At 37.0% G+C, this 14,648-nt stretch overlaps 1 protein-coding gene across 7 annotated transcripts in view; it reads left to right on the forward strand.

The window, feature by feature from the left end:
- Positions 1-14,648, forward strand: part of FARS2 (phenylalanyl-tRNA synthetase 2, mitochondrial) — a 212,660-nt gene that overhangs the window by 52,782 nt on the left and 145,230 nt on the right. For 6 of the 7 annotated variants that reach the window (XM_026676648.2, XM_026676651.2, XM_087961248.1 and 3 more), the window contains 2 exons: positions 5,516-5,675; positions 10,007-10,138. In XM_026676648.2, the coding sequence (XP_026532433.1) occupies positions 5,516-5,675; positions 10,007-10,138 (292 nt within the window). The remainder of the gene's footprint in view (positions 1-5,515; positions 5,676-10,006; positions 10,139-14,648) is intronic. The other variant, XM_087961246.1, reaches the window with a different exon arrangement.

A 14,648-nucleotide genomic window follows, 5' to 3' on the forward strand; every position in this document is an offset into this window, starting at 1 on the left:
TTCTGGAAAATGTGCTGTGGCAGATTCTGCTTCATGAGTAAATATTTGATATATGCAATAATACTGTGTAATGCATCAACTCTAAAATACATTTCCATGTTGAAATAGAATCATAGTATTCAATACACTGGGAAGCTATTAAAAAATCAGTATTGGCTGCCAATTTGTTTTTCTCCCTAGCACTTCTGGCATATTATAGAGCACTCTGCTTTTCTCTTGTTCTTTGAACTTCTATAACCTCTATTTGCTTTCATGCAAAATTAGATCACTAAAGAGAGAAGAGCTCAAAAATGCATCCACAATACATTAGAAGAAAGGAGCAGAATGTACTCCTGTGCATGCTTCTCTTTACCTCCACCCCTTTACCTTTCTCCTCCTCTCTTTTATTCTGGTCTATTTGTAATAAATATTTTTACTTCAATGTATTGTCATTTCAAGTTGAGTCATGCCTCTAAACATGTGCACGTTTATTAATTAAGCAAATAAATTACTTTTCCTTGAAAACATTAAGGCTTAATAGCACAGTGATTTGAGTAATTTCTTACATATTCCTTTAAAAATATTCTCATATTTTGGAAACGTAATAATTGCATTGATTCCCTCAGGTCCCGCAGAAGAGGAGCTTTTGTTTTTGGAAGTCAAAAGGAACATAACATTTTTAGCTCAGGAAATACAGCTGTGGATGATGATGATGATGATGATGATAAAAATGATACGATATCAAGCTGGCATCATCTGTTAGCAACCCCATAAATATTCTCCAGAATGATCTCTCCCCAACTTGGTCCTTCATGTTTCCCAATAGTGTACCTTTGCTACTATAATCAATTCAGTGTTGCTGTTGGCTGTCCTCTTTTCCTCTTTCCTTTCCTCTTTCCCAGCATTACAGACTTCTGAGTCTGAAAACCCAGTTCTTCATGTCACAATGGGTCTAATCCAGTCAATAGTAAATCCAGTGACTATCAATAAAGGAGAATATTTGTAGCTCAGGATCAAAATGAGGGGTCGTCATGCTAGTCTAAGACTACCAATAGCACTTAGACTTATATACCACTTTACAGTGCTGCTTCTCTAAGCAGTTTACCGAGTCAGCCTATTGCCCCCAACTATCTGGGTCCTCATTTTACCGACCTCAACAGGATGGAAGGCTGAGTCAACCTTGAGCCAGTCAGGATCGAACTCTTGGCAGTGGGCAGTTAGCCTGCAATACTTCATTCTAACCACCACTCTAATTGTACTGATGATGTTAACTAGTTTGGGTAAGGAAATGTCTGCAAGAAAACAACCAAGCTCAGAAAGCATCACGGACTTCAGAGTGACAATCTGGAATTTGATTAGATAATTTATATCAACGTGTCTGAAATGACACCCAATGTAGAGAAAGTTCCAGGCTGCAAAAACATAATAAACTTCGGTGTTTTTATTTCCTGCTGAAAGACCTGAAGAAGCTGCAACAGAGTAATGAGTATTGTAGGTAAGTCAAAAATAAAGTCTCCCTCAAGGCAAGCTTGACTTCTGGTGATAATATAGAGATGTTCATGAAGTTTTTATTGGCAAGTAAATAAATGGTTGCCACTGTGTTCTAGAATGTTTTTCAACTTCCTAGTAGACTCAATTACCCTGGGATTTCCAGTAAGCTCTCATTTAAGTACTTAACATTTCTATCTCTATTTAGCTTTTTTTTCAAGATGCACCAGGTTCTGCTAAGTTCTTCCCCAAACTCCAAAAACTTTAACCTTAGACTGTCTACTATTGACCTCACTCCTTTCCTAAGAGGTCTGTAGGGGGTGTGCATAAGCGCACCAACGTGCCTACCGTCCCTGTCCTATTGTTTCTTTTGTTTTTCTTATATGTACCCATTTCATGTATTCATAACTATATATCTACTTATACCTATTATCTTGTAAGCGATTGACAAATCAAATAAATTAATTAAATAAATAAATAAAGTACAGTCACCTGCAGTGATGTGTTGTCAGGAATTTGCTTTAAATCCTGACAACAAAAAGAATTATGCTTCCAAAATAATTGGACTAGAGCAGTTGTGGAAGTCAAATTTTAAATAGCTGACATTTAAACAATGGAGTAATTTGTCCGAATGTATCACATGACTTTTTTTAAAAACTATAACTTGGAAAGACTGTATAGCTAACCCCACGCCGTCTCATATTAAATATAAGCCTACATTATTCTCTCCACCAGAGGGAGCTAATGGGAACAAAAACCAATAACATATTGCAGACTAAAAACGCTGGTTTTAGGCGATGCTTTTTTTGTAAACTTTGGGTAAGCTTTGCTAAAGGGATGTGATATAAGTATTCTGATAACTTTCTACTGATAACATAAGACATTTAAAATTAAAAGATCAGATAATATATTGATCACCTACTATTTCCATTACTATGACATCACTGAGTCTACATTAAAAAAATGTAGAAAGTAGCAGAAATTCAATGATAGAGATAAGTCAGTAGAGGTAGAGAAGGAAGGTGGGGAATGGGATTCTTTTAAGGAAAATCCAGATTTATTTATTTTAAAAAAATTATATTGCTGCCTACTCATGGCAGGTAACAGATAATCAGAGTTGGAAGGGACCTTGTAGGTCATCTAGTCCAACCCCCCGCCCAAGCGGGAGACCCTACTCCATTTCTGACAAATGGCAGTCCAATCTCTTCTTGAAAGTCTCAAGTGACGACACTCGCACAACATCCGAGGGCAAGCTGTTCCATTGGTTGATTATTCTCACTTATTTAAAATTAAAATGGCAACTCAAGGCGACCTACAGGAGATAGAAACCCCCCACCCCAGTGACAACACACAGTCATACCGGCCATTTAATAGGCTCCATCCCGCTCTGGGTTCCTCAGGCCCGCTGGCAGAACTACATCTTCAAGCCTTCCAAAAGAGTGACAGTGGGGGCCAGTCTACTTTCCAGAGGGATGATGTTCCAGAGGGAGGAACAAGGCCCTTCTTCTGGGTCCCACCAGATATATCTCCTTAGGGGACCGGACCCACAACATTCCTCGCCTCCCCACTCTAGTGGGTCGGGTGGATGTGACCGGCAAGAGACAATCCCTCAGAGAGCCTGGTCTCAAGCCATGAAGTAGGATATCATAGGAATTTGATACTTTTCACAGCCAGATGCATTTTCCTTTTCCTTATTATTGTCAGTTATTGAAATAGAAACATGCTGCTGTTGCATTAGATGGGATTTGCTACCTTTTCAAGAGAGAGAGGGAGAGAGAGAATGAGAAAGAGCACGTAATTTCTACCAATAAATTTTTCTTGGCATGTTCTGAATTGGACTGGATGACTACTTCATGGATTGGCCATTGCAAACAGGCTTCAGCTTTTGAGCAAGCCCTTCTCCTTTCCTCTGAAACCATACTTTGAACCAAGTTCCCAATTTGATTTAAATGGAAGGGGAATGATGGTTTGTAACGACTGTAGTTAAGCTATTCTCAATGCAACAAGGCACCATGATACTGAGTTCGTTCATCATTCCCATAGATGCCATGTTTGTCACAAGGGCATTGCCCGAGAGATCACTATGGAGCAATATTTCTGCTTAACGGCCACTTGAAAATTCTATTTTGTACGTATAATCTTGGATTGAGATTCTTCTTTTCCAGTTTTATATTAGTTGGGCAGCATTTTACCACGTAGCACTTCAGATTTGTGCCGGAGAGACAGCAAAAGCTGATAAGAGTAATACAGGTGGAGGTCATTTTAATGTCATGAGTATTGTTTCTTTTATCTTGGTATTGTGGAAGTTTCAACATGATAGACTATATCTTGGGCAATCAGGGTATCGACGATATTTGTAATGAAATAAAGGAGGTTCTCTTTTCATTGCTGAATTCCTTTTGAGATAAAGCAGTATACACAGAATTGAAACACTTGGTGTGAGCATCTCTTTTCTTGTGATCTTAAGAAAGGGAAGACGCCAAGAATATAAGACACTTTGCTGCCTGGGAGTGAGGATAATTCCACTGGCTTCCAGGCCCCTTACTCTTGAGCACAGCTAAATGACTGCAATAAACATTTCTCATACATTTTAAGGCATGTAGAAGTGGAAAACTATCTCAGCCAAATTAGGAGTTTAAAGCATGAGAAATAAGTCGGGACCAAGTTTCATCAGATTGCCTTGACAGGTAATCATCTAAACTATACTGAACACTGGAAGTAAATATTAACATATTAACTGTGAGTTATTTTTAAAAAAAAATTGGATTACACCTTTTGAAAGATGGGTCACACCCTTTCTGAAAGCCTTTACTACTGAAGTTTGCTGACTGAATTCATATAACAGAAACAATCTCAGCTTTCTACATTTGGTGAACTCTGGATTGAAAGATTCAGTGATTACATTGAAAGGTGATGTAGCTTCATGTCCAAAGTAATTTGTGTTGTTCCTAAACTAAAAGTCCTAGTTGTAAGCAGCAGAAGGTATTCTATTATTAACACAGTGACTTGAGTACCTGCTCATTCAATAACAGTGGAGGGCCAGGTGTAATCTTACAGGGTTTTTATTTTGTGTGTGTGTGCCAAACAGTGAAATATAATGGTAGGAAATATTCTCCTGATAGTCATTGTTAATCCATCAGGTAGGAGGCTGTTCTACAACAGGTTCGGACAGAGTACATTGATTTAATTATTGATTTTTCCTCATTTAAAGGAAAATTGACATATTACATGTGCTAGATTCATCAGCCAACTATTAGAAAACAGCAAATGTAGAGTTAGTAGAGGTGAATGACTGAAGGAGAATTCATTATTTCATTGATTAAATAATGAATTGATTTTATAAGGCTAAAATTGTTGTTTCATCTTGAGAAATAATTGTAGATCACCACAAAACTCTAAACAATAATATGTATATAGATGTGGGTATATCAGTGGAAGGACATTTGACAGGGTTATTATCAACCTTGCAAGATAGTGCAAGCAAGAAGCACAGCCAGATGAGCTAATTGTACTTTATTGCAAGGTAACATTAACAGAATCTTACAGATTTGAAAGTACATTTCTCCCCTGTCTCCTTTTCAGCCCAAGAAACTAGGACTTCTCAGCTGCTTGCCAACCCACATTCCTGTTGTAAGCTAAGTTGCCTTTTATACGACAGTTCCCTAGGCTGCTTCTCTTCTTCCTGTCTCCCAAGGTCATTCCCACATACCATTACAGATATGACATTTTGATGAAGGCCTGTTGCTAAGTGTGTAAACTGTAAGCTGGAAATATCTAATTAAAATATCAACTTAGAAATATACTTGTTTAAGTAACCTGAGGCAAGCATTGATGCTTAGGTCAGTTTCTGCAGATTGGGAAAATATGGACTTGATTTCTATAAAAAGAAACTTTCTACAATGTTACTGAAGATCAATTAACATATTCGATAGAACTAAAGCAAAAAACGGGAATTTCCTCTGTAGATTCTATTTAAAAGGATTATCCCAAGCATGTATGTGAACAAACTCCGCTAATCGTTCGTAATTGTCTTTTATTTAATAAACAGTTGTTCAGCAATGTCAGCGATGGAGAAAATTGTTGCTTGTTTGAACAAGGACACCGTACATCACATAAGCAAGAGGTGCATACCATGGAAGCAGCAAAGCTTGTGGAATACAATTTGAAAATGACACTCACAAAACTTGTGGCTCATCTCTTTGGCGATGGTACGTACCTCACAAATCAATCAACTGGCCTCTCATTACACTGCAATGTATTTATCAGTGTCATGCACTCTAGCAGCTAGTAATAATAAATACTGTCTAATTACTTGTAAGTGGTAACTTGCAACAATTCCTGCAGAATCTTTATGAACACTAATCTCAAACTTACACATCAGTATTGCCTCCAGATTATCTGTTCATGGAAGCAGAATGTCAATTAACACATAGTAACAATAAGCACACCCAAATATGTACCACATTATGCTGACAGTCCTTGTTTAGCAACTGCCTTGTTTAGTGATTGTTTGCAACCGTTTGCAGGTCTGAAAAGCAAAGGAAAACTAAAACAAGATCATAAACACAGTTGCAGTTTCACTTAGTGACTGCTTGCCTAATGATGCAAGTTGCCATCCTAATTGTGGTCATTAAATAAGGATTACCTACAATCAACATCTTTTAATGACCCCATAATCCTTTGCAAGGCAGCTGCGAAGTCTGGGCAACTGAATGGAGCTGAGTATTTACTAGCCGGATGCCCTTCCTGTTGCCAGTGCAGAGTTATATTCAGCAGATGTAATCTTAACGTGCCCAGAGAGAGAAACATCTGCCTTTACCTAGGACCGAATTCACAGCCTCCTGATTGTGAGGCAAGAACTCAGCTAAATATTTAAGAAGAGCTATCAGCAGCAGACTTTTCTCACAACACAGCTTTCTATAGTTCAATGATGTTATGCTGGTTTTGATGTCTGAAGATTTATGACCATACTTATTTGATCCAGTAAGCATAAATGCACATGTTATTATATTTTTATATTCCAGATTAACTCATAGTTGAAGACATATATATTCAATTCTGAAGTGTAAATTAAAAAAACCCACTAATGACACATACCAAAGTTGCATATAATATAATAAGCTACTGTGCTCTAATGCCTTTGTTAAGAACAATATATCTGAGTTTCACAAAAATCATTCCGGAATTATGGGAGCTGCAGTCCTTCACATCAGAAGGGGCACTTGGGTTAGGAAGATGTACTAGAAAGCCAAGCATAATGAATTTAAGACAGCAAAACTGTTCTTAAAAGTATATTTAAAAATATATCATATAAATAAATAATTTCTATGAACATTAGAATTCATGCAAGATGTTGGCAAGGTTTGAAATTGTTGGGGTATATTTTTATCATAGATCTAGCAAAGAACATTTTAATTTAAACTCCTACACAAGAAGGTGTTAGCAGCTTCTTTATTCTTCTTGCTGAGAATTTTTTGTTTGTGGTATATGCATACTTGTTGTTTCTTCTTTTCATAGTCAGCTCCAGTCTCAACTATTTTTTATTCACGTTACATAAACTGAAAATAATGTCAGATTGAACATGGGGCACTTGATAATCAATATTTCCTTTGGCTCTATGTCGTGGGGTTACCCATTTTTAGATTAGTTGTCAGCTTATGTTCAAATTATACTTTAACACCATATTTGCATAAAATATATAAAAAGCCAAGTTTCTAAGGATGAAGATATATAGTTTCTTCATTTTCAATTGCATACAGTAAATGCAATGCTGGTTACAGTATTTACCATTAGTTCAATATGGTTTTAAATATTTGACCTTCTCAGATGAAGCCTAATTTTTATGTTTCTAATGGGTTGTCAGGTCCATTATAAACTGGATGTATGCCATTGCAGTTCGTAGGCTGGACTAGAGCAACAGATACTCAGACTTGAATACTCCACTTGGGCATGAAACATGTTGTACACCAATCTCAATAATTTTGCTTGAGATATAGTCAGAATAGAAGAAGTGTATGCGTGCCAATTGGAAACGAAACAAACTACAGGGTTTTTTTATCTGAAAAAAAGAGCAGGACTTGAAAGAGAGTCACTCAGCTTCATTTACTGCACAAGGGAAAGAATAAGCTATTCTGTTCTTCAGACCCTCTACTTATCCAACTTTCTTTCTCTATGTAGAAAGTTCCTTGTGCCATGTAGTTAGTGGAGCATGTTGCAGATACAATGCACACCATGTTTGTAGATAATTTTTATTTGTCGTACCATTCTGTGTAAAATACATAGGTGCAAATTAAGAAAGAATAGTTTGGAATTTAAAATGGGCTACAAAGAAATTTATTCGGTAAAAAGAGATATCTTAGGCAGTAATTTTTAAAAAAATAGAGTGGGTGAAATCATCATTATCACATATCTCCGCTATTGCTTGTCATTGCATTGATGCCTCTGTCAACAATGCTAAATAACTGAGGCCATGGCTATCAAACATCGAAAAAATATCTGCCAGGCTATCCCACCTCCTTTACATGGATGATTTGAAGCTGCATGGAAAAACACAATTTGAAATGGAATAACCGATCAATGCTGTCTGAATATGTAGCCAAGATATTGCAGTGGAGTTTGGACTGGACAAATGTGCCACCCTCACCATTAACAAGAAAAGTAGTGAAAACTGAAGGAATCAAGATGCCCTGTGGAAATAACATCAAGAATCTGTACTGAAAAATATACTATAAATACCTGGATATCTGCCACATTGAAGTCAAGAAGAAGGTTAATAGTGAATACAGGTAGTCCTCAAGGTACAACCACCATTGAGCCCAAAATTTATGTTGCTAAGTGAAACATTTGTTAAATGAGTTTGCCCCATTTTACAACTTTTCTTGCCACAGTTGTTAAGCGAATCATTTCATTTATTAAGTCAGTAACACAGTTGTAAAGTGAATCTGGATTTCCCATTGTCTTTGCTTGTCAGAAGGTCACATGACTCTGGGACGCTGGGATAGTCATAAATAGGAGTCAGTTGCTAAGCATCTGAATTTTGATCATGTGACCATGGGGATGGTTATTAGGTTATAAGGCTGCAATGGTTATAAGGGTGAAAAATGGTCATAAGTCATTTTTTTCAGTGCCATTGTAACTTTGAATGGTCACTAAATGAACTGTTGTAAGTCAAGGATTACCTGTACATCAGAAGAGTGAAGAAGATCGTAACTCAATGGTGAAAATACCATCGAGGTGATTAACATTTGAGCAGTTTTAGCCATTAGATATACAGCTGAAATAGTGGGCTGGACTCAAACTGAAGTATAAACCCTGGATAGAAAAACCAGAAAAATAATAACAGTAAATCATACCCTTCATCCATTCCACGCAGTAAAGTTGATAGACTTTATTTACCAAGGAGCATAGGTTGCATTAGAAGTTGAAGTTGAAGAAGAAAAAAGGGCATTGGAAGAATATCTGAAGGACAGTATAGAAGAGGTATTGAAGTGAGAATACTGTGAAGACTTGCTGACTACCAAAGACATCAAACCTGCCTATAGGAAAATTTTAACATCTACAGAAAATCACTGGGAGAGGTCACCCTATCATGGGGTTGAAATACCATCAGCATGCTGATGATAGCTGTACATCAATGCTGTGGTGAGTTAAGTGATTCTGTGACGTCTCCCTGTGCCTGAAGGCTGTTAAGATCTGGATAAGGTGCAACAGGCTAAAACTGAACCCTGGCAAGATGTAGTGGCTCTGAGTAAGGCATTCTTTGGTTCTTGTAGAAGGGTAGGATGGGAAGGCAGAGAAGGTTGTTGGTCTCATCCATTAGAGATGTACATCTGGTGGGACTATGAAAAAGGGGCATTCTCATTAGTGGCCCCTATGGGACATCCTTCCCCTGGAGGTGTCATTGATCCTCACCTTTTCTGAAAGGCTCTGAAGACGTGGTTCTCTCAGTGGACCTGAGGATTTTGAATGGAGACGGAGCCGATCAAGCGATTGGTTTGATTGAGTTGCTGCTGCCATGGGGTGGTGGCATTATGATTTTTAATATTGTGGATTTTAATGTTGTAAACCACCCAGAGCCACCTGTGTATGAACTGGGCAGTCATACAAATCTGTTTAATAAATAAATAAATAAATAAATAACCATTATAATATAGTCATCATCTATATCTCTGGGGAGATGTTAGTTATTTCCAGTTACTGACCACAACAAAGTTTTGCCCATGTTCTCAGTTCAAACCAGGTAGTTGCTGGTAATTGATTTGTTTTTTAAATGGTGCTTGAATTGCATAAAAGCTTTTTCCCCTTGGAAAAGATATGGCTCTTTCTCCTCTTCCACCTCTTCCACAAGATCCAAGATATATTACCTTACACACAAAGTATTGTCAATTATGTGGCTATTTACTTTGTATGGTTTGCAATTATTGATGCCATTAAATAAAAGGTAAACTTTTTCTTAGAGTTCACTGCAAGGCTTAAGCTGTTACATCACTTAACCCCATCTTTTCTTTTTGGCTTATATCTTTTATTTTAACCACTCCAGGACTCAAGACTAGATGGGTGGACTGCTATTTTCCATTTACTCACCCTTCCTTTGAGATGGAGATCAACTTTCAAGGAGAATGGATGGAGGTCTTGGGATGTGGGGTCATGGAGCAGCAGCTTGTTAACTCAGGTATGAAAATTCCTTTTTCTTTGTTGACCTTTCTGTTAGCAAAGACTTCCAGTACAATCGGTTTCACAGCCCAGCACGCTGCCTTCATTTGCAGAGCACTTTCATATACATCTGCAGATCACAGTTAGTAACTGTGGCTGTGGGTGAGACAAAGAACAAACATAGCACTCTGAATGCTGAGGTTGCTACATTAATTGAGTAAATGAGAAACTAACACTGAAGCCAAATTATTCACTAGTGGTAGAAAGCAATTTTTTCTCTTTCATGATTGAACAATGTATGGATTATATTGTTTGCACAGAAGTGTGTAAATATAGTTGTATGTCCTAATAGAATATTATAGCTATGGGAAAACTACAGAATTCTAGCATTCTATGATTTGACTTAAGCTAAAAACTGTTGCTGATCTGTCTTCAAGACAATATTTTATTTAAAAATCTCAGACCTATAATACTATCATCACCAATAAGTGCCGGCAGGATTAAGGTATATAATTAAATCATAAAATGTAAGAAGAAATCCTATCAGACATTTGATCCAACCCCCTGTTCAACATGGGAAATCATTAATCACTTAGCTATCCCTCCCCCAACAAATATTCAACCAATCTCTATCTGAGAAGATCCAGTAAAGGGGAGTCAGCTATTTTTCCAGAAATACACTTGCATTATTTAATATATTTTACCATCAGGCAATTTCACTCATTCTCTTTGATTCTTGTCCAGCTTTTGATTTCAGTAGAGAACAAGTCTGTTCTGTCTTGTATGTGGTAACCTCTTAGATGGCTATACCGATAGTCCTTGACTTAAAACGGCTCTTACACATTTTAAAATTATATATGCAAGGAAGTATTGTATTCACTGAATGGCCAGATTCTCATAAACATTAAAAATAAACTGCTTTCAGTTGTTATTGAGCCAGCTGGCAGTTAAAAATGTATCTGTTGCCTTGATAAAAAAACAAATAAACGAAGAACAAAACCCTAGGTTATTGAGAAAGTGGCAAAATACTTTTTATTATTATACGTGGTAAAACTATGATAGAAATTGAGTAACAAATATAGTAATAATGAAAATGTAATTGTTGTTTTAAAGAATACATTTGGGATACATTTGCCTTCAAGTGTAGCAGTGGATGGCCTGTTCTCGTCAAAATGCCATAAGAGAATATGGTGGGATTTTGGAAATAAAAAGATAAAAATCTATCCCTGAAGTTAGTTTCCTCCTTGAACATTTCAGAATCCAGTGAGGTTTCCACATGCTTTGATGTATTTAGTTTTGAACATTTAATTGGGAACTTGTGGGAACTTTTCATTCTTTGCTTTCCCAAACATAGCATCATTTTACCACAAAATCCTTTCCTTGATTTTACTGACATTTCAGTAGAAGCATGTCTCCCGCTGAGGAATTTTTGGAGAAATGAAAAAAAAAAAATCATTGATGTACTCACAACTACCTCATTCTTTCCCCCTACCCCCATTGGATTTCTGGATTGAAGGCTTTTGTCTTAGAGAAGACATATTACCTCATGAACTTCACAATGAGCAATGCAGATCAACATTATACTGTGATCTAGAAAGAAATGCAGAGTAAAATCTATTCTGGCTTGTTTTACATTCATAAATCCTACTATTCTTCTTCTCACTGAGGAAAAAATGTAATAAAAGCACCATATGTAACAGTCAGAATAAATGTACAAAAATATGTTGCATTCTGCTCCATAGAATAGAGCTTACTCCAAAGAATCCAGTAAAAGTATGTATAGATATGTATGCCACAAGTCAAGCCCAAGACACTCAAGAAACGGTCACTCTACTATTTTTCACCTACTGATACTTTAGTTATTATGGTTTACTGAGTGAGAGAGTTGCAGAATGTGGGTGTGGGGCCACATTCTTCCTTGGAGGCCTTTTTATTCCTTTTAAAGCTTGCAATGAATAGTTAGTAGTATCTGCTGCAGATTAGTGCTCATATCTTGAGAAGTTCTATAATATTTCTTATCATTATGGGTTGTTTTGCTTGAAAGATTATTTGAGTATGTTTAATAAGTCAATTGTTCCATTGTGAGTAATCATATTAATCAGGGATGATCAGAGTTGTTGCTTTATATGATAAGGGTTATATCAACCCTTTGAATTGTCTCAATATTCCAACTTTGTGTTAAAATATTGATATGTTCCATGCACACAGTATATAATAAGTAATAACTAGTAGCTAAAAGGGAATATGATCAGTGGTAGTATTTAATTTTTTTTACTACCGATTCTGCGGGCGTGGTTTGGTGGGTGTCGCATGGCTTGGTGGCGTGGCAGGGGAAGAATACTGTAAAATCCCCCATTCCACTAACCTGCTTTCCAGATCTGTTCTCCTGTGCAGAGCAACAGAAGAAGACCCAGCCGATCAGCTGGGATTCAGAAGGCAGAGAATAGATGGGGGCAGGACCAACCAGTGGTGGTATTTACCGGTTCTCCAAACTACTCAAAATTTCCGCTACCGATTCTCCAGAACCTGTCAGAACTGGCTGAATACCACCTCTGAATATGATCAATATTAACTTGTTTTATTTACTGGATTGATGAAGCTACCAGAATGCAGTTTTTTCAAGGCTGCATCAAACCTCAGAGTGTGTTTCCTTGAGAAGAATTTTTTTTTGTCCTTCACATCTAGCTCTGTACCTCTTTGCAGATAATTGTACAGAAGCTTTCCAGCAGGTGAAGTATGTAGCATATCTTGTGTGCCAGTCCGATATCAGATGTCTGTGGGGAAAAATGTAATTACTTCTCAATAACACTGCAGGAATTTGAAACAGAACATTATACTGCTGTGCTTGGGATTTAACAAGGAAGATATAGCAGGCTTTGTTGAATTTGGAAGAGTTTGTGTAGCTCAGTTCAGCTAGCTGGAGATTTGAATGTGTGTTGAGCCATTCTGATAATAGAATGGGCAAATTTAGCTTTTCAGCTGACTGGACTAGAAAGCCAGGAAAGGAAGCATCTGCTGTAACAGGCTAAATCTGATTCAGTCATGCCATTGAGACAATGACCCTTACATCTTGTTGATGATGTTGTATTCAGGAATAAGCCTTTTTTTTAAGTTCAGTAGACCCAAATTATTGGAATAGCAATTGTTTAATATACCAGGGAAGAAATGGGAGAGGGGACCTTTCCCAAAGTAATACAGGTAACCTTGCAACCCTCAATTTATGAACACAATTAGGACCCGAATTTCTGCTGTAATTTGTTGTGGTCATAGGTGGAGTTGTTCCTAATTATAAAATCATTTTAATAACAGTTATTAAACAAATCACTGTGGTTGTTAAACAAATCATTGCAGCTGTTAAGTAAATCACATAGACATTAAGTGAATCCAGCATTCCCAATGGGCAGTTTTTTGGAGATATCGTGACTATGTGACCACAGGATGCTGCAGCCCAACTATTATAAATGAGAGCCAGTTGCCAGGCGCCCAAATTGCAATCATGTGACCGCTAGGATGATGTAACAATTGTACGTGTGCTTACAAATCGTAAGTCATGTTCTCCAAGGCTATCAAAACTTTGAGCCATCATTAAATGAACAATGTAAGTTGAGGATTATCTGTACGTTCTAGGGACTCCCTGATAAGATGCATTCATTATTGGATAACTGTGACAATTCAGTAATCTCATCAGCCCTTTTAACACATTAATCCATTCCTAAAATTGTTCATATATGTTTAATGCATTTTAGAGAGTTAATTATTTTGCGGTCTATGTGGAAATGAAATGTGTGAAATAATGGTTAGCTGGGTTTCTGAAATTGTTGTTATGAATCCCAGGACCAAAAAAAGTGAATTATAAATATCTCTGCTATAAATATCTCTGCTTACAAAGTCTCATTCACTTGGCAATTTCTTCTTCTTTGGTGGACCACTGACTTATGTAAGGTCATACCAAAAAGCATTAGGGTGGAAGCAAAAGTTAGTAAATTAGTATTGTTTTCCCTCCTCAGTTCTGAGTTTAAATACATAACCTACCTGAAGGTTGAAAAATTATTACAGCAGCATGTGACTCAAATCTTTAAAAAAAAAACCCCAACTCTACAGATAATTGGCACAGTGACCATAGAATAATTCTGTTGCATTAGCTTTTGACCATGTGTTGCTTTTTGAAGTTTATGAATAGTCTTCAGAGCAGCCCGAAAAAGAGTGAGTTACACTTATCCAAGGGTGACATGATGAGGGCATGAATGACTACAACCCAGAGTACCCAGGTTCAAGGAAGCCCTAATCTAGTGTGTCCTCTGAATCAGGGTTTTCCTGTTATCTACTCTAATAGGAGATTCATGAGATAGGAGCTCATGAATCTCCTATCTTTCACCATTTTTGTAAGATATTAAGCCACTGCATTGAGAAAGTCTGAAATAGCTGTTAAGGACTGACTTACAGAAAAGATTATACATTTCTGGGATTGAAGTAAACCTGAAAAAGACACCTAATACACTTTATCTTGAGAGCAGGAAACAGAATTTCAT

This window comes from Notechis scutatus, chromosome 3 (genome assembly GCF_049901735.1).
Source record: "Notechis scutatus isolate UNSWTSFEM ecotype Mainland chromosome 3, rNotScu1.2, whole genome shotgun sequence".
Classification (NCBI taxonomy): domain Eukaryota; kingdom Metazoa; phylum Chordata; class Lepidosauria; order Squamata; family Elapidae; genus Notechis; species Notechis scutatus.